Genomic DNA, 21,424 nt, shown 5'->3' with positions numbered 1-21,424 from the left:
TCAAGTGATTTTCTTCTCTCAGCCTCCAGAGTAGCTGGGATTACAGGTATACATCAAGAGGCCCGGCTAATTTTTGTATCTTTAGTAGAGATGGGATTTCACCATGTTGACCAGGCTGGTCTCGAACTCCTGACCTCAGGTGATCCACCTGCCTCGGCCTCCCAGAGTGCTGGGATTACAGGCATGAACCACCACGCCCGGACTGATGTGGTTTGTTTGACAATTACAAAAAACAAAAAACAAACAAAAAACGCAAAGCAATAGCAGGGAAAGGACGGTTTGAGAAGACCTGCAAGGCCTGCCAGGCGGCTCCCTGGTGCAGACACAACCGGGACGGCTTTGAGGGACGTGCACACCCAAGACCTCCCCGCTGGGAACCCCAAGGCGGCCGCTGCGAGCCAGTGACAGCAGGACTTGGAATAATCTGGGCTGGTGGAGATGGAGCCGGCAGGCAGGGAGGGCACCAGGTTTGGCTGCCCTGCCTCCGTCCAGGCTGGAAGTCCCTCACCTTGCTCCTGTGGCCACTGATGAGACGCGTGCTGGTGCCCTCGGCCCAGCTGACAAACCAGAGCGTGCCCGCCGTGGTGCCCACAACGCCCATGTCCACGCTGTCATCGAAGCTAGCACTCACCACAGCCCCGTCCAGCACCAGCTCGTGTTCCATGAACACCGAACTGGACCTGAGGGTGCAGGGGAGGAGAGAACAGTGGGTCTCAAGGCCGACGACAAGAGCCAGCTGGGTCCCCAGCTGAGGCAGGGCCCTCAGCATTGCGTCTCGGGACCTGGCCGTGCCCTCCCGGTGGAAGAAGAGAAAGCCCATGGAGCTGGGGCTTCTGGGCCCGTGCCTGTACTCGACAGCAGCCAGTGAGGCCCAGGCCACACCCAAGCCTGTCCCTTGGAGGGGCTAGCAAGCGGCCGGTCTGCAGGGCGGCCTTTGCGGGGGGCACTGGCCACAAGCCCCAGTCAGGGACACCAACAGCCACCTGCAGCCAAACACGTGGGGTGAATGGCTCACCTGGCGCCTGAGCCCTTGCACCTCAGCTCCGACACAGCCCCCACGGCCCACAGGCGCAGCCGTCCCACGCTGCTGCCGCTGACCAATCGAGAGCCTGAGAACAGCAACAGTCCTAGGGGCAGGAGGAGCCATAAGGGGCCACAGCTGCCTTCCCAGAGGCCCTGGGTCACAGGGCTGCCCGGACGCCAGGGCTGGAAATGAGGCCTCTGCCCCAGCTCTGAGGATCCCAGGTAGGGGTCCTGAGGGCCACAGGGCTTCTGCGGGGCACTCACCAATGCCACCGTCATCTGCCTCCCAGGACAGGAAGCAGCGGCCGGCACGCGTGTCCCAGACACAGACCTGGCCAGAGCTGGTGCCACAATAGAGCAGGGGGGGTGCCCCATAACAGAGCGAGGTCAGCTCTCCAGCCCCCACTGCCTCTGGGACCGGCTCTCGACGCACCTGGCAGAGTATGAGAGTGGCCATGGGTCAGCAGGGTCCTGGGGCCCAGGCAGATTCCACCCCACAAAATGACCCCTGGGCCCAAACACCAAACGGGGGGCACCTGAAGGCTGATGTCTGCCCCACGCTGCTGCAGGAGCCGGAAGGTGACAGTGCCCTGGCCCACACAGGTGAGCTCGCCGGCGTCCCAGGGGTTGAAGGCCACGCCATGCACCGGCTCCGGGAGGCGGGTGGAGGAAACGAGGTCATAGGTGGTCGTGCCCCACAGGGCGAGGGTGCGGCCATCGTGGTCCCCTGGAAAGGACACAGAACAGCCACATCAGGTGCACAGGTGCAGCCCCCCCGGGGTCTAGGGAAGCCCCTGGCCTCCGCCCTTCCTCCCACTGACCCAATGTGACAAGAAGCCTGTCATCTGGAGAGAAGGCCAGGGCCAGCACGGTGGTGCTATGGTGGGAAATAAGATGCTGGCAGAGGCCGCCAGACACATCCCAGACGCGGATCTGACAATGGGCGGTCGTGCTGCTGCAGCCTGAGGCAGAGGCCAGGACCTGGCAGGCAAGAGGGCAGGCGTGAGTTGGGAGGCCGTGGCCGGCTGGCCGCACCTCAGCTCTGCCAGCTCTGGCTGGAGTGGAGGCTGGGGTGGCCATCTGCTCCGTGCTTGGTGGTGAGAGCCCGCACTGGTCCGGGAGCTGGGTTCTGCCGGGCACAGTGGCCCTGGGTGAGGAGGAGGGCGATGCAGGTGGGCACCTGGGCACTGTGGCTGAGGGCCAGCGTGGAGACCTCCGCAGAGTGGCCGGACCAGTGCTGCTGGGCGCCAGAGTGCAGGTCCTCCACCACCACCAGGCGGCCGCAGGTGTAGGCAAAGAAGCCTGTGCGTAGAGAGGGCGGGGCCTGAGGCCGCGCAGGGAGGGCGGGGCCGGGGGCGGGGCCGAGCCGGGGGCGGGGCCTGGGGAGGAGCCGAGCCGGGGGCGGGGCCAAGGGGTTAGCATCGTCCCAGGTGCGCCCTCCCCATCGTCCAGCAAGCAGCCAAAGTGCTTCACAGGATCTCGGCTGGAGCGCCAGGAGGCGCTACCGGGAGAACAGAGCCCCACACTGATGACTGGCGCTCATTTGCCACCAGGGCCTGGCCTTGGGGTGGAAAGAGCTGGACCACGCGCGGCCGCATCTTGGCTGGGGGTGGGGGTAGGCTCTCGGCCCCCACCTGTGTCCGGCCTCCAGACCATGTTGGCCCGCCCATTCCCACTGTAGCCAACGACAGCCTTCAGACGCAGCCACCCACCGCTGGCGGGAGGCAGGCAAGTGCCCTGCGAGGAAGGAGACCCGGATGCTGCTGGGGCCCAGCATGGCCAGCTGTGCCCCAAAGCCTGCACATGGGAGGCTGTTTTGGGGCACACCCAGGCCAGCTGCAGAGGACACCCAGGGGCAGACGGGGAAGCTGGGGTGGGAGGTGTGGGAGCTGTGGGCACTCTGTGTGCTAGGGCCAGGAGGGGCACAGGCCCGTGGGGCTCTCATCAAGGGTAGCTGCTGGGTGAGAGGGGAAGGCAGGTCAGCAGGAGGCCACCACAGGGTCCCGTCTGGAGGCCAGCGGAGGGCAGGGGTGGGGGTGTGGGATGAAGGTGCCTCCAGGAGACAGGCACCCAAGGGCCAGATCCATCACCTTTGGAGACCAAAAACAACCCTGAGGAGGTGCTGGGGAGCCCTGTGGGGGGCCTCTGTGCTTGCTGGGGATAAAGAGGGCTCCCAGAAACCACTCACCACCTTGGCAGAGTGGGGGCTGCAGCTGACCCTGGCAGGCGTGAAGGCCTTGTAGGAAGCCAGGCAGGTGGTGCGTGGGGCCCCCGAATTCCTGGTGTCCCTGACACCTGGCAGGGAGGAGGCAGAGCTTGTGGCATCACACTGCCCTGCAGCTCTTCAGAGACCCCACACTACGCGCAGCCTCCCAAGCCCCTGGTCTACCACACAGTGAGAACTGCACGGCCGGGCAGAGGCCGGAGCCACAGACACAGGCAAGCTGTGTCCCACTGCAGGTGGCCTTGCCTCGTCCCACGGGGGACTCACCAACCGCCCCCAGGCCCCTGCACCGGCACCGGCGTCCCTGCCCTGCCCTCCACTGCTCACGGGGTTGGCCGGGTGGACGGGGAGGCAGGGCAAGTCCCCAGGAGCCCACTGCCACAGCCCAGGCCCCGTCTCCAGCCCTGCCAGCCGCCTCCTCCGTGAGCACAGGTGGGCCTGAGGCCTGCCCAAGCCCCTCGGGGTCACAGCTCTCCTCACAGGGTCCTTCCTCATCCAACGTGGAAAAGGTGCCTGGGGCCGAGGAGAGGAAAAGCTGCCCACACCCCGACCCCACTGTGTTCCACCTGATAAGCAGTGATGGCACCTGCACCCGAGCTGGACGTGCGTGAGTACCTGCTGCCACTGGGCCTGTGCCCTCTCAGACCCCCGAATCCCCCCACTCCTTCAGGACCCCTGCTGCTCACCATCGCCACCTTCGGGAGGCCTGGCACAGATGCCCAGCCGTGGTAGAGATGCCTGAGATGGCTTGGGGACCTGCTGCTGGGGGAGCTCGCTGGCCCTGGACGATGCGTCCTCCAGTGGTCCTATGCCCGAGCCTGGGGAAGAAGGAGCCCTGTGATGTTTGGGAAGGAAGAGGAAGGGCCACTGGGCAGACACAGGACCGGCCCCAGAGTCAGCGCAGCGCCTGTCCCCCAGCTGAGCACAGCCACTCACCTGCCTCACAGGCTTGGGGGGCCACAGGGAAGTTTTGGTTGCTGGAGAGGGAGGAGAGAGGGTTTCAGGAGGGCCTGGGGGGCCTAGGCAGACAAAGCTGAGAGTAGGCACTTGCCTCTCAGTAGTGGCCAGGACATCCCAGAGGAAGACGGCGTCCCCTGCGCTGAGGACCTGCTGCTGGTCAGGAGAGAAAGCCACAGCCTGCACGGGTTCCGAGTGGCCGATGTACACCTAGGGGTAGCGGTGTCACATGCAGGACCCCGAGGCAGGGCATGGATGCTGCCGTGTGCCCAGTCCCCGGAGGCAGTGAGCCCCACACAGTGTGAGGCCCTGGAGGCACAGAGGGTCCTTGGGGGGTCACTCTCACCCCTCACCTTCTGCTCTCCCTGCCCCCACCCATGCCTGCAGGGGTCTCCAAGGTCACCTGAGGAGGCTCCTGACCGCCAAAGCCACCTGCCTCCCCACGCACACACCTGGGGGCCTGGGCTGGCCTGTGTCGTGTAGTCCCACACCTTGATGGTCCGGCCGGCGGCAATCAGCAGGAAGCGGGCGTCCTCACTGAGCGTCAAGGAGGGACAGGGCTCAGGGTGGACACCGGGCAGCTGGAACACAGTGCTCTTGGAAAATGCCGTGTCTCAGGAGTGTGCCCAGCAGTCTGGGACCTCCCTTCATTGTGGGTGTGGCGATGGCCCCCCGCCCAGCTGGAGGGGCTGCAGGCACAGAGACCAGGCCTGGACAGCATGAGGGCCAGGTCGGCGGGCCGCAGCCCTGAGGCTCACCTCCCGGATGATGCGGCCCGACACAGCATCCAGCACCACGACTCTGTTGGACGAGGTGGACACCAGCAGGTGGCCCAGAGCTGCAGGGCCAAAGCACACAGCCATGGCTGAGTCCAGGCGGCTGCTGGCCAGGTCCAGAGTGCCGATGTCAACTCGCAGCAGCTGGGGGTAGCGGTAAGTGGCCGACAGTCAGGGCCCCTGGGCGGAGCCAGCGCCACCCAGGGTCAGGCTCGGGAGGGAGGTCCCGGGACACTCACTCGGCACTCAGGCAGCACTGCCCTGTACAGGAACCTGGCCGCACCTGGGCCCCACATGGCTGATGCGTACTCTGCGACAGGAGGCAGGACAGGGCCCAGGTCCTGCTCCCGAGTGGCCGTGACCTCCCTCCTCCCCCTGCAGCCACACTCTCATGACCCAGTCTCCCTGGACCCAGGAAGGCTGCGGACTCACCTCATCAAGGGAGGCCGAGTCCGTGACTGTCACTGTGCACCTGGAGGGTCCCACGAAGGCCAGCAAGTGGCCATCCCTGCTGACTGCCAGAGCGCTGGGGCTCGCGGGGGCATCCGGGCATACCATGTCCGCTGTGGTCACACGGGGCAGGGGTCAGCTAGGTGGGGAGGGAGTGCCGGGGTGCACATGGCCAGGGCCTGAGGAGGCCGCCGCCCCCGCCCCCACTTTCGGGAAACACCAGCCCAGGAGCACAGACGCATCACACCAGCAGAGGAACGCCAAGGTGCCAGTGGGCACCAGGCGCTGCCAGGGGAGCTGGGAGTCCCCGTGGGCCAGCAGTAGTCACAAGTGACCACTCAGGGGGCCCAAGTTATGGTGGCCGCAGGACAGGGCAGGTATCCATGCCTGGGTCTGACTCCAGCTGCTGACCTGGAGCTTGGGCTACCTGCCGCCTCCTGGGCACAGACCTGAGCTGATCTCTGGCCTTGGGGGCCGGCGAACGCTAAACCACAGTCTCCTCAGGGCCTTGACAAGGTTACTGAGGCGGCCACGCCCCCCCATAGGACCCAGCCAGTGGACCAGGAAACCGGCATGTGTGTCCAGGTGTTGGCCTGCACCAGACCCAGGCCTCCCCCGCCCTGAGGAGTCCCCCGGAGTGGCTGCGGGGGGCCCAACCTGCCACTCGGAGGACATGCCAGTGGGGGTCCGCACAGCTGTACTGGGCCAGGGAGCCCTCAGAGCAGGAGCTGAAGAGCAGGCGGCCGTCAGGGGTGGCGGTCAGGCCGGTGATGGCTCCTCGGTGGCACCTGCAGCACACACAGGGACCCCGCTGGCCCTAGCCCCGAAGCCCAGGTAGGGCACGAAGCCCTAAGAACCATGGGGTCCCTCGACCTCCAGCCAACCAGCCTGGCCACAGAAGTCCCCGTGGGGCAGCAAAGGGTGGGGCTCCAGCCAGCGCTGGCCATCCTGCACATGACCCCCTGGTGGCCAGCTGGGCACTTACGTGTGTTCCACCGGGACCTCAGCGGCCTCCAAGCTGAAGGAGCGCACGGCCCCACTACTAAAGCCGCAGAAAAAGGTTGGCCTTGTGGGGTGGAAGGTGACAGCGCACGGGGCCTCCTCTGATGATGTGAAGTCGTATAGCTGTGGGACAGGGGCCATGCTGAGGGGAGGGCAGGGATCTCAAGGGCCTAGGGGCTCTCCAGGCGGCCCAAACCCACGGGGCCGACACAGGCTGGAAAGTCCAGGTCCCTATAGGCCCCCCTCACCCCCACTGACAAACCCCAGCTTCAGGACCTCCCGGCCCTCCCTGCTGTGCTGCCCCTGCCAAACCCCACCTGCTGCAGGGTGGCCAGGTCCCAGATGCGGACGGTGCGGTCCTGGGACACGGTGGCTAGCTGTCCCCGCCTCTGCTCCATGGCGAGGGCCAGCACCGGGGCGGTGTGGGAGCGAGCCAGCATGTGGTACACCCGGGACAGCGTGTCCAGGAAGCCCAGGTGGCCCGAGGAGGTGGCAGACAGCACACGGAGGCCATCGGGGCTGACACAGACTGAGCTGACGGGGCCCTCGTGCTCTGTGGGTGGGGTGGGGTCAGGGGCCTCCAGGGCCACCCCGGGGTGAGCCGCATGCTCAGGCTTCGGGTCCCCGAGACCCCAGCAAATGCACTTCCTGCTGCTCAAAGTCCCAGACTCCACATGGCTGCAAGATGCAGCTCCCTCGAGGCCACCACTCCTAAGCTAGGCGGGACCCAGGCTGAGGGGCTTCGCACACTACCCACATCCCACCGGGCCCTTCCGTGAGGCTGCCCTGCGGGCCGCCCTGGCATCAGCCACCCCAGGGCTCAGGATACGCCACTTGGCCCCGTGGCTCCCTGTGCAGCCAGGAGACAGGGCGGCTGACAGCAAAGTCCCGGGTACTGGGCCTTCCCCGCCCCAGCATCCAGGCGAGGCTCTCCCAGAGTTGGGAGAGCGTGCCCACAGCATCACCTGCCTCCAGGAGCACCGAGGAGAAGTCCAGGGGCCAGAGCCGCAGGAAGCCGTCCTCAGAGCCCACAGCACACATGGCCGGGGAGATGCTGAGGCTGCTGATGGCAATGCCGGGGCCTGGGGGCGGGGAGGCGTCAGTGCCTCGGTGTCCCTGCCACCCTCGCCACGTGGCGGGCGCCCTCTTACCTGAGCTGAAGGTCTGCTTCTGCGGGTGGGGGCCGCCCGGAGTCCGTGTGGGGAGCAGGCGGCGGGCATGCCGCACGACCATGCGCTGACAGTCAATCTCCAAGATGTGGCCGCTGCGGCTGCACACGAAGCTGCCCGAGGAGGCAGCAGGGAAGGTGAGGCCCTCAGGGTACCAGGCACCAGGGCCCCCATGCTGGGGCAGGCCGTGGGGAAGGGCAGGGACTCACAGCATGGCAGCCAATGGCTCCAGGCAGCCGTCCTGGGCCTGCTTGAAGGCGAGGTCGGTGAACTGCAGTGTGTGGTGCTCCCCTAAGTCCACAGGGCAGGAACGCAGCGCCCCGCCACGCAGCCGCCAGAGCCGCACGCTGCCCTGCCCACACGACGCCATCCTGCAAGGAATGAGGACTGAGCACCGCCGCAGCCCGCAGTGCCCTGACCCGCCAGGAGACGCAGCGACACACAACCAAGCCGGGGGAGGTGCTCAGGCCTCAGCCCCCACTCCAGGCCCAGACCCTCTCCCAACATCGTGGATGGGCGGCTGCATCACCTGGTTTCATCAAAAAAGGTGACCCGGAAGGCCTGGACGTCAAAGTCAGTGTGCGCCTTTGCCAGAACGACCACCTCGCCACCGAGGCCCACCTGGCCAGTGCCCCAGGCCACCACCATCTGCAACAAGCCCAGGCTGAGCCTGCGTGGCAGGGCCAGTCAGTGCCGCCTTGATTCTGCAAGGCCCAGCTGAGCCCCACCCGGAGCTGGCTTTTCTCACGCGGAGACCAGCCTGAGTGTGCGGCCGCGGAATGTGGAAGGAAACAAGCCCCTCCATCTTCTCATCCTGAAGCTTCGGGACTTCTACAGAAACCCGTGATGCGGAGCGCTGCAACCCATTCGCAGAGAAGTACAAACCCACCCACAAGCCCAGAAGGTGGATAAAAAGCAGCTCGTGGCTGGGCACAGTGGCTCACGCCTGTGATCCCAGCACTTTGGGAGGCTGAGGTGGGAGGACTGCTTGAGCCCTGGAGTTTGAGACCAGCCTGAGGAATGTAATGAAACCCTATCTCTACAAAAAGTTAAAAAAACAAAACGTGAGACCATCTTGGCTAACACGGTGAAACCCTATCTCTACTAAAAATAGAAAAAAAAAAAAATTAGCCAGGCATGTTAGCAGGCGCCTGTAGTCCCAGCTACTGGGGAGGCTGAGGCAGGAGAATGGTGTGAACCCGGGAGGCGGAGCTTGCAGTGAGCCAAGATCGCGCCACTGCCCTCCATCCTGGGTGACAGAGCGAGATGCTGTCTCAAAAAAAAAAAAAAAAAAAAAGCCAGGTGCGGTGGCACACGCCTGTGGCCCAGCGATCTGGGAAGCCGAGGCAGGAGGATGGCTTGAGTCCAGCTGGCAGGGAGGTCAGGGAGAGGGTCGAGGCTGCAGTGAGCTATGATTGCACCACTGCATTCCAGCCTAGGTGACAGAACAAGGCCCTCCCTCAAAAAAAAAAAAAATGTTTAAAAAGGTGCCCCCACCAAGACGCCGGGTGCTTCGGCTGTGTAGAGGTGCCATTGACGCCCAAGCGTGGGTCAGCTGCAGGGGCTCTGCCATGTGAAAATCTCTCAACCGCATCACCAGCAGAGAGAACGAGGCGAGGTGTGTAAATGCTGACTTAAACCGACTCCGATGGCCGAAAAGCCAAGACATGAAATGTGAGCTGCTGGTGGTGGTTTCTATGCAGGGCACGGGGGCGGCATGCACACTGGAGTGCACAGAGCCCCACGACAGGGAGGACACAGAGCAGGGACCCAGCATCACATGAAGGTGGAGTCTCAGAAAACCAAGACCCTTCCAGCTGTCTGCCTGCATCAGGACGGCCCCACCCCAACCCCCGGCCAGGGCCCTGTTACCGTCCTCCCGTGGTGGTCCTTGCCAACCCCGCAGAGAAGGGCCCCGCTGTCAGAGAAGCTGTGAACAGGGAGGAGGTTGTCAGTGTCGCCTGGGCTGACCCCCACCCCCTGCATGGGGCACACCTGTGCTCACCTGAGAGAGCAGACGACGTGCACCGGGCTCCGGAACAGGCACAGGCACTGCCCGGTCTGGAAGTCCCAGAGCCGCATCACACTGGGGGCCCTTGCCTGGGCCGAGGCCAATAGTGAGCTGCTGCCATCCAGCGCCAGGGCGGAGACCTAGGAGGCAGAAGGGTGAGGGAGGGTGCAGGGGCTGCAGGTGTGAGCCGCCCCGGGCCCGGGCAGCACCCACCTTGTCTGTGTGGCCGAGGAAGAAGCGCTGCTCCCCTGTGTCCACAAGCAGGACGACAATGACCGCATGGCAGGGGTACACGACAGCTGCCCCGTCCGGGGTCCACAGGGCCTGGCACAAGGGGGCGGGGGGCTGAGGACTGGTGCTACGCCAGGGCCCTCCTGGCTGCCGGGAGGTCAGCCTCACCTCCCACTCCAGCCCAGGGAGAGGGGGTGGCAGGCCTGGCACACACACCTGGGCACACAGCCACCCAGGGGCAAGAGAGAACACACACCCTGCACACACTACATACACAAGTCACAGACTGCATGCGTCAAAAGAACAGCTGGAACACTCAAGCAGACACGTGAACACACATGCACAGATGCCTGTCTAAGCCCCGCCTCCAGTGCAAGAAACTCCGGGGTAGGGGTAACGAAAGGCCAAAGGGCCCCCAAACACTCAGAGCAGGCACCCAGCAGGGCCTGACAAGGGCCCAAGGCCACTGGGGCAGAGGGAAAGGCCACCTCCTCTGCCATGGGGGTCCTCTCCTAGAAGGCCCACGTCACCCATCAGGGACCTACAGGTTGTGCCCACAGCCTGGCCCCACACTGCTGGTCTGGATCATGAGAGCTCTAAAGATGTGACAGCTCTGGGTCTTCGGGGGGAGCACTTAGCCCAGCCAGTGAGTAAGAGATGCCCGTGACCCTGAGAGCCCCCGGGCACCAGGAGGTGACAGCAGCTGTGGGCGGGGCAGGAGCCTGAGCATGCAGGAAGCAGCAGTCTGCAGGGGGATGGGACTGCTGTGCCAAGGGGGCTCGGGAGCCCACACAGCCACCACAAGACATAGGTCTCTCCTCTCTCCCCGTTCTGTACTCAGCGCTCGAGCCGGCCAATGAGAGCTGCTCTGGATACAGCCACAGAAGTCTCACCTGTCTGGTGCTGTGGCCCCCAAAGCCGATGACGCCCTTGAGCCTCAGGACCGGGTCTGGGAGGAAGCCCTGAAACAGCCATTCACATCAAGGTCCTGGGAGGCTCAGCCAGGCCCCCAGAATGTCCGACCAACCCCAAGCCCCGCCAACCCCTAGCTGGGTCCTGCCTCTCAAGAAGACTGCCCTGGTCCTGGGTGGCTCCTGCTGGCTGTGGTAGGGTGGAAGCTGGGACTCCAGCTGCACTGCCAGACCTTCGAGGGTCCCCCACAGACCACCTGGGGCTGGGGCATTGGGGGTGAGCAGAAGCCCTTCCTTACTCTTTGTGGACAGAGATTCTTCCCCAAAGCCGCCTCTCGCCAGCTCTGCTCCTCGCCAGGAGGCTGAACAAGAGGAGACCGTCGGAGGCACATCTGTTCTAAATGCCTCTCATGGCGGGCTACCAACTGCCCCAGCCCACACCTCACCGGGCCCCGCCTGCTGTGGGATGGGCACTCACCTCGCAGGAGCCGGTGCGGACCACAGGCACCTCAGCCGACTCGTGAGTCAACACATGGGTGCCGGCAGCAGCCGTGTGGACGTCAGAGGCCTCCACGTGGGCCCAGGGCTCAAGGCTATGGAAACCGGGGCCATCCACGTTGGAGGCGTCTGAGCGCTCTTGGGACAGGCTGACCTCCAGGAAGGGCCTGGGTGCCAAGGGGGCCCGGCCAGACTGTTGGGGGACAAGTGCCCATCAGCACCCTGGGCCATCACGCCCCAACCCCATCTCATAGGGCGAAGGGGTACTCACGGCTGTGGGGCTGGGCGTCTGGACCACTGGAGACACACTGAACCGCACAGGTTTGCTGGAGGCCACCGGGCAAGGGAGAGGCTGTGGCCCCGGCCCCAGGAGGACTACAACAGAGCAAAGAACCCCAGTGACCCAGGGGCCAGCTGTGCAGACGCCTGGTGAGGGTGAGGCCTGGGGAGGGGCAGCAGCAAGTGGCCCAGCCTCACCAGCTCTGCAGGACCCACAGCCGGTATCCCCACTTCCACCCTAGGCCCTGAAACTCTCCTCTTCCAGCTAGAAAGCTTGAGGCCCCCAGGTACCCCTTACACAGACTTCTCACCCTCGTGGTTCTGGGAGCTCAGACAACCTACGGGCTTTCCTGGATCCCTGCACCAGCTGTAGCCAGCACACCACTGGGTCCTTTCCCAACCCTGCCCTCTCCTACCGAGCCCCACACACCCTACAGGCCTTAATCTGGGTCCCCGCTGACCCCCCAGACCCACCTGCCTCAGGAGGGGAACAGCTCTTCTCTATCAGCTTGGAAGGCACTTTCAAGCTGTCACTTGGAAACCTTGGCAAGCAGAGGGAGAGTCAAGTGTCTGGAGGCCCAAGGGCCACCCACCCTCCCACCACCGAGGCCTCCCTCGAAAGAAGCAGAACCACTCACCGGACGTGGACGTAGCGGTCATGCCAGCTCTCTCCCTTGGGCACAGGGAATGCCATTTCCCGAGGCATAGGAGTCACGGGCAGCTTTGCCCACTGGGCCCCAGAGATGGCTACAAGGAGCAGGGTTGTTCCAGGTCAAGGGAGGCTGTTTGGCCACCTGAGCACCGGGCACCCGCCAAGGCACTGCCATGCCAGCAGCCCAGCCACCGCCCCACCCCAGGGCTGCCTCTGGGATGGGTTCTGACCCCAGAGCTGCCTCCGGGATGGGGTTCTGGCCAGAGCTCAGAGACAGCACAGCTTGAGCACTGTACTTTCCCAAGAACCCTGGACTCGGGTCTCTCCAGGGCTGAGAGCATGTGTGAGATATGGAGTGGGGAGCGCAGGTGCAGCCCTCACCAGGCTCAAAGCACAGGTCGCTGGTGTACAGGTTCCTGACCAGCAGGCTGGCGCACAGCCTGATGCTCTTGAGATGGCCGTAGCACCGGTTCAGGTAGACCAGAAGAATGTCCTGCAGGTCGAGCTGCAGGCAGGTCCAGCGGGCTCTGGAGGGGGCCAAACCCACCAGATCTGCAGGATGGACACTCAGGTCAGTGCCTACCCTCCTGACAGCCCCCGACTCCCAGAACTGTGAGCTTGTGCCCCCGCCAGATTGTCCTCCAGGCCACAGAGGAGCCTCACTGGGCCTGCACCAGCTCCCTCCAGTCACCTGTCCTGGACCATCCACACCCCATCTTGGTGTCACCTCTCTGAGATGTCCTGGTCTCCAGGACCAAGGGAAACTGGAGCCACGTGGCCGTAGACTTAAACTCCTTGAAGAGGTTGGAGAAAGACACACGGATGACTTGGTTGTCCTGTGGGGAAGGAGCAGGGCCGTGAGGAGACAGGGGCCGCAGGGGTGCCGGGGCTCCCACGCAGCCCCCAGGCGCGGGCTCCATACCTTGGTGGACACATCCAAGTGGATGACGAAGTGCTTGCCGGGCAGGGGCCGAAAAAGCACGTACAGGTATCGTCCCGTCAGCCCCAGGGACTGGGTGCTGCTCCCAGGGAGCTGGATGTAGTTGGCGGCAGAGACTGAGCCCCGAATGCGATACACGGCGCCCTTCAGGGTCTTGTCCTGGAGAAGCGGGAGCTCGCATCACCGACAGCCCCAGGAGAAGTGCAGCGGGGGCGAGGGGGCCCTCGGGGGCGGGGCAGGGCAGGGGTGCGGGCTCCGGGCGAGCCCCCGGCCGCCTACCGTGACCACGGCCACGTCCCCCTGCTTGGCGGAGCGCTTCCACTCGTCCACCCGGAAGTGTCTGAAGACGTTGAGGAACGGGTGCTGCCACGCTGCGGGGAGCGGGCGCCGGGCGTCAGGGGACTCGGCCACGCGAGCCGGGGCCACTGCGGGGCTGGGCCGGGCTTCGGGGAGCAGGCAGGAGCCGGGGCTCTCCACGCCTTCCCCGGCGACGCCCACGCCAGCCAGGCTGGCGGGACGAGCACGGGCGCCCGAGGGAAGCCAAGCTCCGGAAGCCCGAGGGTGGGAGCCCGGCAGACGGGACCCTGCCTGAGCGGGGGCTCTGGCCTCAGGGCCTAGGCGGGGCCCTGAGCGCTCCGGCCGCCGACCCTGGACCCCGGAACCCGGGACCCCCGCCCGCCGCGCGCTACCTCGGGCCATGGCGCCGCCGCTCGAGCTTCCCGCCTTGGCCTCCGCGCGCCCAGCGCAGAGCACGCCCCGCGACGCCAGGCAACGGCTGCCTGGCAACAGTGCCACTTCCGCCATCACTTCCGCCGTCATGGCGGCGCCCTGGCCACGTGACCTCCCCCTTGGCAGTTTCCCGCTCACGTCAGCGGCCTCCAGGGTTGCTCCAGCCGCTAATCCCGCTGCCCTTTGCCCCGCGGGCCTCCCGAGGCAGCCCCGTGTTAGCTCGACCGGCTTCGAAGCCCGCGCGGGTTGCGGACCCTCCCCCGCGCCCACCTGTCAGCGCCTCGACCGGCCGGGGCTCCCGCCGCATGCAAGCAGCGAGGCGAGGTCGCGCTGAGGCCTGGCCATGCCACGGACAGCCGGGCCTCACCCTGCCGCTCTCCCGCCGTCCAGAGGCCCCTGGTCCACACCTGGGTACCCTGGGTCCTGACTCAGGTGGGCTGGGTCATGCCTGTCTATCAGGGAAGGTAGTGAGGGCGCCCGCGGAGGGCCTGGTTCCCGCGTTCGTCCTGGCAGGTTCCCCACGTATTCCTTCGCCCAGTGTCCTGCGGCCGGGCCTGGCGGATTCAGAATGGCACCTGGCGTTATGAGACACAGCCCCAATGCTGGTGGTGGGGGTTGGTGGTCAGGACTGCACTCCAGGGCCATTCAATGTCTTTAGGCCTTGAGTCTCGGCTGTGGTCCCAGTCAACGCCAACGAGAGAGGAAGGAGGAGCAAAGTGGGGTCCACAGACTTCCAAACAAGGTGAGCTTGCCAACGTCCCTCCTACCTGTCACAGGGCAGCTGGGTGAGAAGCTAAGGGCCTGAGGGGACAGGGCTACAAGGGGAGTTTGTGCTGGGCCTGGTGTCCCAGGCTGTGGACTGGAACTGGACATGAGAACCCCCCTACACCCTCCCAAGTCAAAGACACTCCAAAGACAGTTTCTCGACTTTATTAGCCTGGAGCTCCTCCCTGCTAGCCCCAGGGGCTGGTCGCTGGTCCCTGGGCACAGTGAGCAGGGCTGAGGTCAGACGGGCTCGGCCCCTGGCCATGGCAGCTTGGTTGGGACAGCCGGGCCAAGGGAAAAACAGGTGCAAAAGTCCAAATGCTGGCACTTCAGGTGTGGCCGGCACCCAGCCAGATGCAGTGGGTGGGCAGGGCGCCATGCTTCTCTCCTGGCGTCAGGTCGGCCGTGTAGCAGCGCCCCCTCCCAGCAGCCACTAGGAACAGCTGGTGATTCTCGCCAGGAACTGCTGCGCCCACCACTCGTCTAGGTCAATGGGCACGAAGTCTGTGGGCAGAGAAGGCTGGGCAGTGATGCTGCCTCCCAGGCCGGCCAGCATCTCTCCCCTGGAGCTAACCACAAGCCGCTCACCCGGACTCTGAGTGCGGCAGGCCCTGGGAAGGGGTTTCTGCACAAGAGTCCCCTCCCTCATCCCCTGGGGTGGGAATCTGGCAGGGCCTGGGTCAGGATCAGAGGGGCTGGGGGGTCTCTCCTCGAGGGACAGGGTTGGGGGGCTCACTCTGCAGCCGGGGATTGGGGATCCTCTCCACGTACTGCACAGGCCTTGGCCCGCCCTCACCGGCTGGGCCACCATCCAGCTGCTGCTGCACCTGCTGCCAGGCTGTGGGAGGAGGGTAGTCGGGCTGAGCCAGGTCCCAGGCACCCCATCGCCCACCCAGGGCCTGATGGTCACCCTGGACTCCAGCCCCACACAGGGCTGGTCACAGGACACAAGGGCAGAGTGCCAAGGAAAAGCACAACCCTGCAGCAGCTGGGGGTCAGCTTGAAGTGGGGCCATCCCGGGTCCATGTTTTTGCGACCCAGCAGCCTATGCCGCACCCTCTGGCCCCGCTCGCTACCTTCGGACACAAAGCGGACATTCTCCTCGTGGGCCAGTGTGTAGGTCTCCTGGGTCCCCTCGAGGGATGGGGACGTGGAGGGGGCCCGCCGGCCATTCACACGATTGAACACAAGCCTTGGCCCTGGACTGCGGGAAGGGAGGAGACGGACATGGTTGGTGCCCATCCCAGGCGTGGTGCTGCCTGGCAGAACTCAGGAGCAGCCCCGGGCCAGCCCACTTTCCCCAGACCCGGCCAGCCTAGGCACTTTCTGAACCAGAGAGAGCAGCCACCCACAGCAGCCGGTGGCCCAGGCCTCTCTTGCAGGCCCCAAGCCATCAGCAGCTCAGCTCATACCTGCAGCCCTGTGCCCTGAGGGAAGTGAGTGACTGTAGGGTGGGGGCCTCAGTCTTAGTGTCCCAGACCTCTGGTCGGGCCCCACTCAGTACCCCTCCGAGGGTCTTGCAGGTGCCCATGCTGCCACCTGCATCCCATCAGCAGCCCAGATTCTGACCTGAGCCACGACCCAGTCCATGACCGTGTGTCTCTGCCCCAACCCCCCACTCTGGGTGTAGTTCTAGGCCACATTCTTGCCCCACAGAAGCGCCTCCATCTCCACGATGTTTCCCTCCGTGGACGGATGGACCTGGACGGGAACCGGGGGGCCTTTGCCCTCTCCCTGGCTGCCCCCACGTCCCATGGGATGAGGACTGGGTGCTGGGATGGGCAGTCCCTGAGTCGGGAGAGTGACTATAACCCTCACCCACTCCCCACCAGCCCGAGACAAGGGGCAATGCCAAATGAGATGGCTCCCACAGTGCTGCACGCAACGTCTAGCGGGCCCCTGGGCCCGTCCCGGCCAGCCGGGCCCAGGACAGGGATGAGCGGCCCCAGCTGGCCGAGCCCTGAGCACACAAAGCCCGGGACAGGACCGTGGAGGGAATGGGGCCGCACCTACAGCCGGAGGTGGGAGCCGGGAGTCCTGGGCTGCGCCTGCTCCGCCAGGCACTCGCGGTCCCGGCCGGCCTGTTGCCTTCCTGGGCTCAGGTGCCCCAGCGCCGCTCTCGGTTTCTCCTCAGCTGAGAGGGGCACTAAAACAAAGAGGAGCGTCTTGAGGGGCGCAGGGTCCTGCCGGCCCCAGGGCTGGCAGGGTCTGGTGGCCACAGAGGATCTTAAAACGTGCAGGTGGAGATGGGACAGGGGCAGGGGCACCTCCCAGGCCTGCCCACTGCCTGAGTTTATGCACAGACCAGAGGGAATAAAGTTTGTCCACTTGGAAAGCCCCCTCGCCTGCAACCCACTCCCACCTCAGAAAGCCAAAAACTCCAAGAAAGCTCGGAGGTTGGATTATCAATGTCTAAGAAGACAAGAACATTGCCAGGGGCTGTGAATCGCAGGGTGGAGGTGGCGGCTCTCGGGCAGAGATGGGCCCCAGGAGGCAGGCACCGCCCTAGGGGTTCTGGTTACGTAAGGCCGCTGCTCTCTGGGGGAAAGGGCACCGGCCTGGCGAGCACCTGTGGATCACCGCCAACCTCTCCCACTTCCAGGGACACTGCTCCGGGCAAACTTCAGCCCAGGGAGGTGAAGGCTGTGGAGCGCAGCCTCTCCTCTCCCCTCCACAGCCCACCCCTTTTTCAGCCCATGAAGCTGGGCTTGGGAGAGAATCCACCTGAGCATATTACATGCTGAGTGGGGGCAGCACCAGGATATCATAGCAAATCCAACAACAGAGTCCATGGCCCTGACCCAGTACAGCTCCCAAGCCAGCCCCCCAGCCTGCCCTCACTGGGCCTCAGACCCCCCATCTCTTGCAGGCTGCCCCTTCTCGCCCTGTGGGGTTCATTCCATTGTCCCTTCCTGTGGCAGTCCCCACGCCCTCCATCTGCCCTGGGGTCGGGTGACCACATGACCCCATTTTATCTTATTACTTATATCGCCTCAGTTTATCTTATTGCTTCCCCCATCTGTCTCCCACCAGAAGGAAGAACTTGTCAAAGGTGTATCTGGGCTGGGCGTGGTGGCTCGTGCCTGTAATCCCAGCACTTTGGGAGGCCGAGGCGGGTGGATCGCCTGAGGTCAGGAGTTCAAGACCACCCTAGCATACGTGGTCTACTAAAAATACTAAAAATTAGCTGGGCATGGTGGCGGGCACCTGTAATACCAGCTACTCAGGAGGCTGGGGCGGGAGACTCGAACCTGGGAGGTAGAAGTTGCAGTGAACCGAGATCACGCCACTGCACTCCAGCCTGGCGACAGAGCGAGACTCTGTCAAAAACAAACAAAGGTGGCTGGGCGCGGTGACTAACGCCTGTAATCCCAGCACTTTGGGAGTCCGAGGCGGACAGATCACGAGGTCAGGAGATCGAGACCATCCTGGCTAACACGGTGAAACCCCGTCTCTACTATAAATACAAAAAAATTAGCCGGGTGTGGTGGAAGGCACCTGTAGTCCCAGCTGCTCGGGAGGCTGAGGCAGCAGAATGGCCTGAACCCGGAAGGTGAGGCTTGTAGTGAGCTGAGATCACACCACTGCACTCCAGCCTGGGCTACAAAGCGAGACTTTGTCTCAAAAAAAAAAAAGTAAAAAAAACCAAGGTGTATCTGGTCTGTCACCGTCGTGGGTAGTGCCCAGACCCGTGCCTGGCAGGAACCAGAGCCAGCACACGTCATGGGTGACAAGCCTTGACCCTCCGGGTGCACCAGGAGATGCGCAGGGACCCCGACACCTCCCTCCCGTGCCCAGTCAGTGAGAGATGAGGAGTAGCGAAAAGCACCAAGGAGAAGAAAAGGCAGGGCAGGGCCAGGTGCGGTGGCCCACGCCTATAACCCCAACGCTTCCACAGGCCAAGGCAGGAGGATTGCTGGAGCCCAAAAATTGAATACTAGCCTGGGCCACATAGTGAAACCCGTCTACATAAAATTTAAAGATGAGCCAGGTGTAGTGCTCGCCTGTCGTCCCAGCTACTCAGGAAGTCGAGAGGTGGGAGGATCGCTTGAACCTGGGAGGTTAAGGCTGCAGTGAGCCATGATTGCACCACTGCACCCCGGCCTGGGTGACAGAGCAAGACTTTGTCTCAAAAAGAAAAAAATTAAATGAAGTAAAAGACAGGGAGGTGCTTGGCAGCGTGGGGTGGGGTGGTTCAGAGGGAAGGTGGTTGGCCAAGCACGGTGGTTCACACCTGTAATCCCAGCACTTTGGGAGGCCGAGGTGGACACATCACTGGAGGTAGGGAGTTGGAGACCAGCCTGACCAACATGGAGAAACACTGACTCTACTAAAAACACAAGATTAGCTAGGTGTGGCAGTGCACGCCTGTAATCCCAGCTACTAGGGAGGCTGAGGCAGGAGAATCGCTTGAACCTGGGAGGCGGAGGTTGCGGTGAGCCGAGATCCTGCCATCGCACTCCAGCCTGGGCAACAGAGCAAAACTCCATTTCAAAAAAAAAGAAACAGAGGGAAGGTGGTTGCCCCAAGAAGGTGCAGGAGCAGGATGGGGGCTTCATGCAGAGATCCCACTGCTGCCAGAAGCTCCCAGCGCTGGGGCCTGGGGGTGGGAAGGTGGGTGACCCCAGGGAGGAGAGGGCAGCACACATCCTGCCCTGCCCAGGGCTCCTCCAGCCCCGCTGCACATAGGGTGAAGCCCACTCAACTCCCACAGGTCCCACTGGCTGACAGAGGACCTCACATGGGGACTTTAAGAGAACAGGCCGGGCGCGGTGGCTCACACCTGTAATCCCAGCACTTTCGGGAGCTGAGGCGGGTGGATCATGAAGTCAGGAGATCGAGCCCATCCGGCCAACGTGGTGAAATACAAAAATACAAAATTAGCCAGGCATGGTGGCATGCGCCTGTAGTCCCAGCTACTGAAGAGGCTGACGCAGGACCCGGGAGGCAGAGGTTGCAGTGAGCTGAGATCGCGCCACTGCACTCCAGCCTGGGCGACAGAGCGAGACTCCATCTCCCAAAAAAAAAACAAAAAAACAGACAACAGCCAGTAGGCCTGGTGTTGCCCACTGGGACCCTTGGGGTCCCATGGAGAACTCTGGGAAGCATTTCCATCTTCTTCCCTAACTCCCCCAACTGTGCCACAGCCTTGCCCCTGCCCTCCCTAGCAGTGGGGTCTTGGAGAGAGAAGGAAGGTGGTTTCCCCCGGTTAAGAGAGACGGCATCACCCTGGGCCACTCCAGCCTCATGCTCCCTGCCTGGGGACCAGGTGGTGGCTACAGGTGTGCCTCGGTTTCCTCCCCTGGGAGGTAGAGCAGCCACAAGGACCAAGGGTGATGTCCGCGGAGCGTCCCAGCAGAGCTGGGATGCTGGAAGCACCTCGGGGCCCACTCACCTCCCGCCAGAAGGCGCCTCTGGTCGAGGGCACTTACCTCACTGGGATGGAGCCCCAGAAAGCCCCCGCCCCGCTGGAGCCTCCACACCTGTCCCCACAGGCCTCCACACCTGTCTGAGAGGTAGGCAGGGAGCAGGCTGAGGGTGGCTCGGCACCCCCCCACCTGTAGCTGCCCTGAACTCCTGGCCCGAGCTCTCCTCCCCAGCACCGCCTCAGGCCATGACCCTACCACCTCTCCAAGAGCCTTCGGGCCGGCTTGGGGCCACAGCAAAATCCACAGGCCTGGGAGATGCACAGGATAAATGAAGGGAACGGTGGAGGAACTGAGCCAAAGCCAAACGTCCAGCCCTGCAGGGCTGTCCAAACTCTGGGTCATGGTCACGGGGAGGCCACAGTGGCCAGACTGAGTCTCCTGTGGTCTCGGGAGGGCACTGGGTTAGGAAAAGCAGAAGCAACCGGAGGAGAGGAGGCCCCACTGCCCCAGGGTGTCTGGGGTGAAGGGCAGAGGAGGGCAGCGGCCCTGCCCGAGGGAAGCGCACGCACGTCTCCCCCACTGAGCTCTGCAAGGGCAGAGCCGGGAGACCTTGAGAACTAGCGCCCGACGCTCTCCGCGAACCGTGGCCTGGGCCTGCTGCACGTCAGGGTGCCAGGAGGAGCCCAACGTCGCCCGAAGCGCCGACCTCGGCCGCTGGAGGCCCCTGCGACCCAGGAACTGGCCGGCTCTCTCCCCGCTGGGGGCCCCGGCCCGGCCAGGTGAGGCGGAAGTGCGAGGCGCAGGCCCGCGGGCGCGTAGTGGGCAGGACCCGCGCACCCCCCGCGCCCGGAGCGCCCGCCCCGCCTGCAGCACGTGGCCGGACCTCGCTCACATTTCCCCAAGGTCACCCTCCGCTCTAGGGCGGCCGGCGGGGGAGGGGAAGCCGGGCCGGGCCGGGCCGGGGCCGCGCGCGTCTCACCTCGACAGGGGCCAGGGTCCCGGCGGCTGCGCGAAGGGCTGCGCCCGCGGGGGCTGCGAGGTCGGCGGCGCGGGCTGCCGGCATTTCAGGAGCTCGCCGAGCCGGCCCTCCACCTGCTGCTGCGTGGGACCTGCGGGCACCGGAGGGCGGTCAGCCGCCGCCGCGCCCCGCCCCGTCCCCGTCCCCGGTCCCCGTTCCCCGGCCTGTGCGCACCTGTGCGGCGCTGCGCGACCAGCTTGCTGGGCCCCTTGGTGATGGTGTACATGACGCGCCGCTCCCACACCGCCGCCGGCCCCGGGCCAGATCCGGCCCCTGCGCCCGGGCTCGCACTTAACGGACGGCGGGCGCTGCGGGGAGGGGGCGGGCCCGCTACACGCCCCCGGCCCTTAAAGGGCCCGCACGGGCTCTGGCTAACCCCGGACACGCGGCGCAGACGGTGCTTGGGCCCTTTGGGAAACT

General features: G+C 64.6%; 2 protein-coding genes and 1 long non-coding RNA gene across 15 annotated transcripts in view; 1 reads left to right on the top strand and 2 right to left on the bottom strand.

The window, feature by feature from the left end:
• Positions 1-13,957, bottom strand: part of WDR90 (WD repeat domain 90) — an 18,373-nt gene extending 4,416 nt beyond the window's left edge. For 3 of the 13 annotated variants that reach the window (XM_024234020.2, XM_063717144.1, XM_063717150.1), the window contains exons 1-33: positions 13,403-13,957; positions 13,106-13,282; positions 12,911-13,019; positions 12,565-12,735; positions 12,170-12,278; positions 12,006-12,073; positions 11,524-11,627; positions 11,233-11,445; positions 10,737-10,805; positions 9,826-9,936; positions 9,607-9,752; positions 9,474-9,531; positions 8,131-8,249; positions 7,811-7,972; positions 7,584-7,714; positions 7,398-7,514; positions 6,750-6,985; positions 6,416-6,555; positions 6,088-6,218; positions 5,413-5,543; positions 4,963-5,124; positions 4,657-4,785; positions 4,299-4,414; positions 4,184-4,224; positions 3,934-4,065; positions 3,212-3,318; positions 2,658-2,760; positions 2,204-2,325; positions 1,845-2,004; positions 1,560-1,750; positions 1,288-1,456; positions 1,016-1,127; positions 509-680 (exon numbers count right to left, since the gene is read on the bottom strand). In XM_024234020.2, coding sequence (XP_024089788.2) covers positions 509-680; positions 1,016-1,127; positions 1,288-1,456; positions 1,560-1,750; positions 1,845-2,004; positions 2,204-2,325; positions 2,658-2,760; positions 3,212-3,318; positions 3,934-4,065; positions 4,184-4,224; positions 4,299-4,414; positions 4,657-4,785; positions 4,963-5,124; positions 5,413-5,543; positions 6,088-6,218; positions 6,416-6,555; positions 6,750-6,985; positions 7,398-7,514; positions 7,584-7,714; positions 7,811-7,972; positions 8,131-8,249; positions 9,474-9,531; positions 9,607-9,752; positions 9,826-9,936; positions 10,737-10,805; positions 11,233-11,445; positions 11,524-11,627; positions 12,006-12,073; positions 12,170-12,278; positions 12,565-12,735; positions 12,911-13,019; positions 13,106-13,282; positions 13,403-13,942 — 4,758 coding nt within the window. In that variant the 5' untranslated portion in view covers positions 13,943-13,957. Of the gene's footprint in view, positions 1-508; positions 681-1,015; positions 1,128-1,287; positions 1,457-1,559; positions 1,751-1,844; positions 2,005-2,203; positions 2,326-2,657; positions 2,761-3,211; positions 3,319-3,933; positions 4,066-4,183; positions 4,225-4,298; positions 4,415-4,656; positions 4,801-4,962; positions 5,125-5,412; positions 5,544-6,087; positions 6,219-6,415; positions 6,556-6,749; positions 6,986-7,397; positions 7,515-7,583; positions 7,715-7,810; positions 7,973-8,130; positions 8,250-9,473; positions 9,532-9,606; positions 9,753-9,825; positions 9,937-10,736; positions 10,806-11,053; positions 11,117-11,232; positions 11,446-11,523; positions 11,628-12,005; positions 12,074-12,169; positions 12,279-12,564; positions 12,736-12,874; positions 13,020-13,105; positions 13,283-13,402 lie in introns of all 13 variants that reach the window. The other 10 variants (XM_063717154.1, XM_063717152.1, XM_063717148.1 and 7 more) reach the window with 8 other exon arrangements.
• On the top strand, positions 13,851-14,894 carry LOC134760363 (uncharacterized). The gene is made up of 2 exons (XR_010137702.1): positions 13,851-14,284; positions 14,511-14,894. It is a non-coding gene; the product is annotated as an uncharacterized LOC134760363 (long non-coding RNA).
• MCRIP2 (MAPK regulated corepressor interacting protein 2) lies at positions 14,767-21,424 on the bottom strand. Its single transcript, XM_002825924.6, is given in 6 exon segments — positions 14,767-15,089; positions 15,092-15,121; positions 15,354-15,455; positions 15,694-15,821; positions 20,966-21,095; positions 21,179-21,424. Coding segments are annotated over 6 exon segments (585 nt in total). The 5' UTR covers positions 21,231-21,424; the 3' UTR covers positions 14,767-14,946.

Source organism: Pongo abelii, chromosome 18, assembly GCF_028885655.2.
Source record: "Pongo abelii isolate AG06213 chromosome 18, NHGRI_mPonAbe1-v2.0_pri, whole genome shotgun sequence".
Classification (NCBI taxonomy): Eukaryota; Metazoa; Chordata; class Mammalia; order Primates; family Hominidae; genus Pongo; species Pongo abelii.
This window is presented reverse-complemented; position numbering and strand designations above follow the sequence as displayed.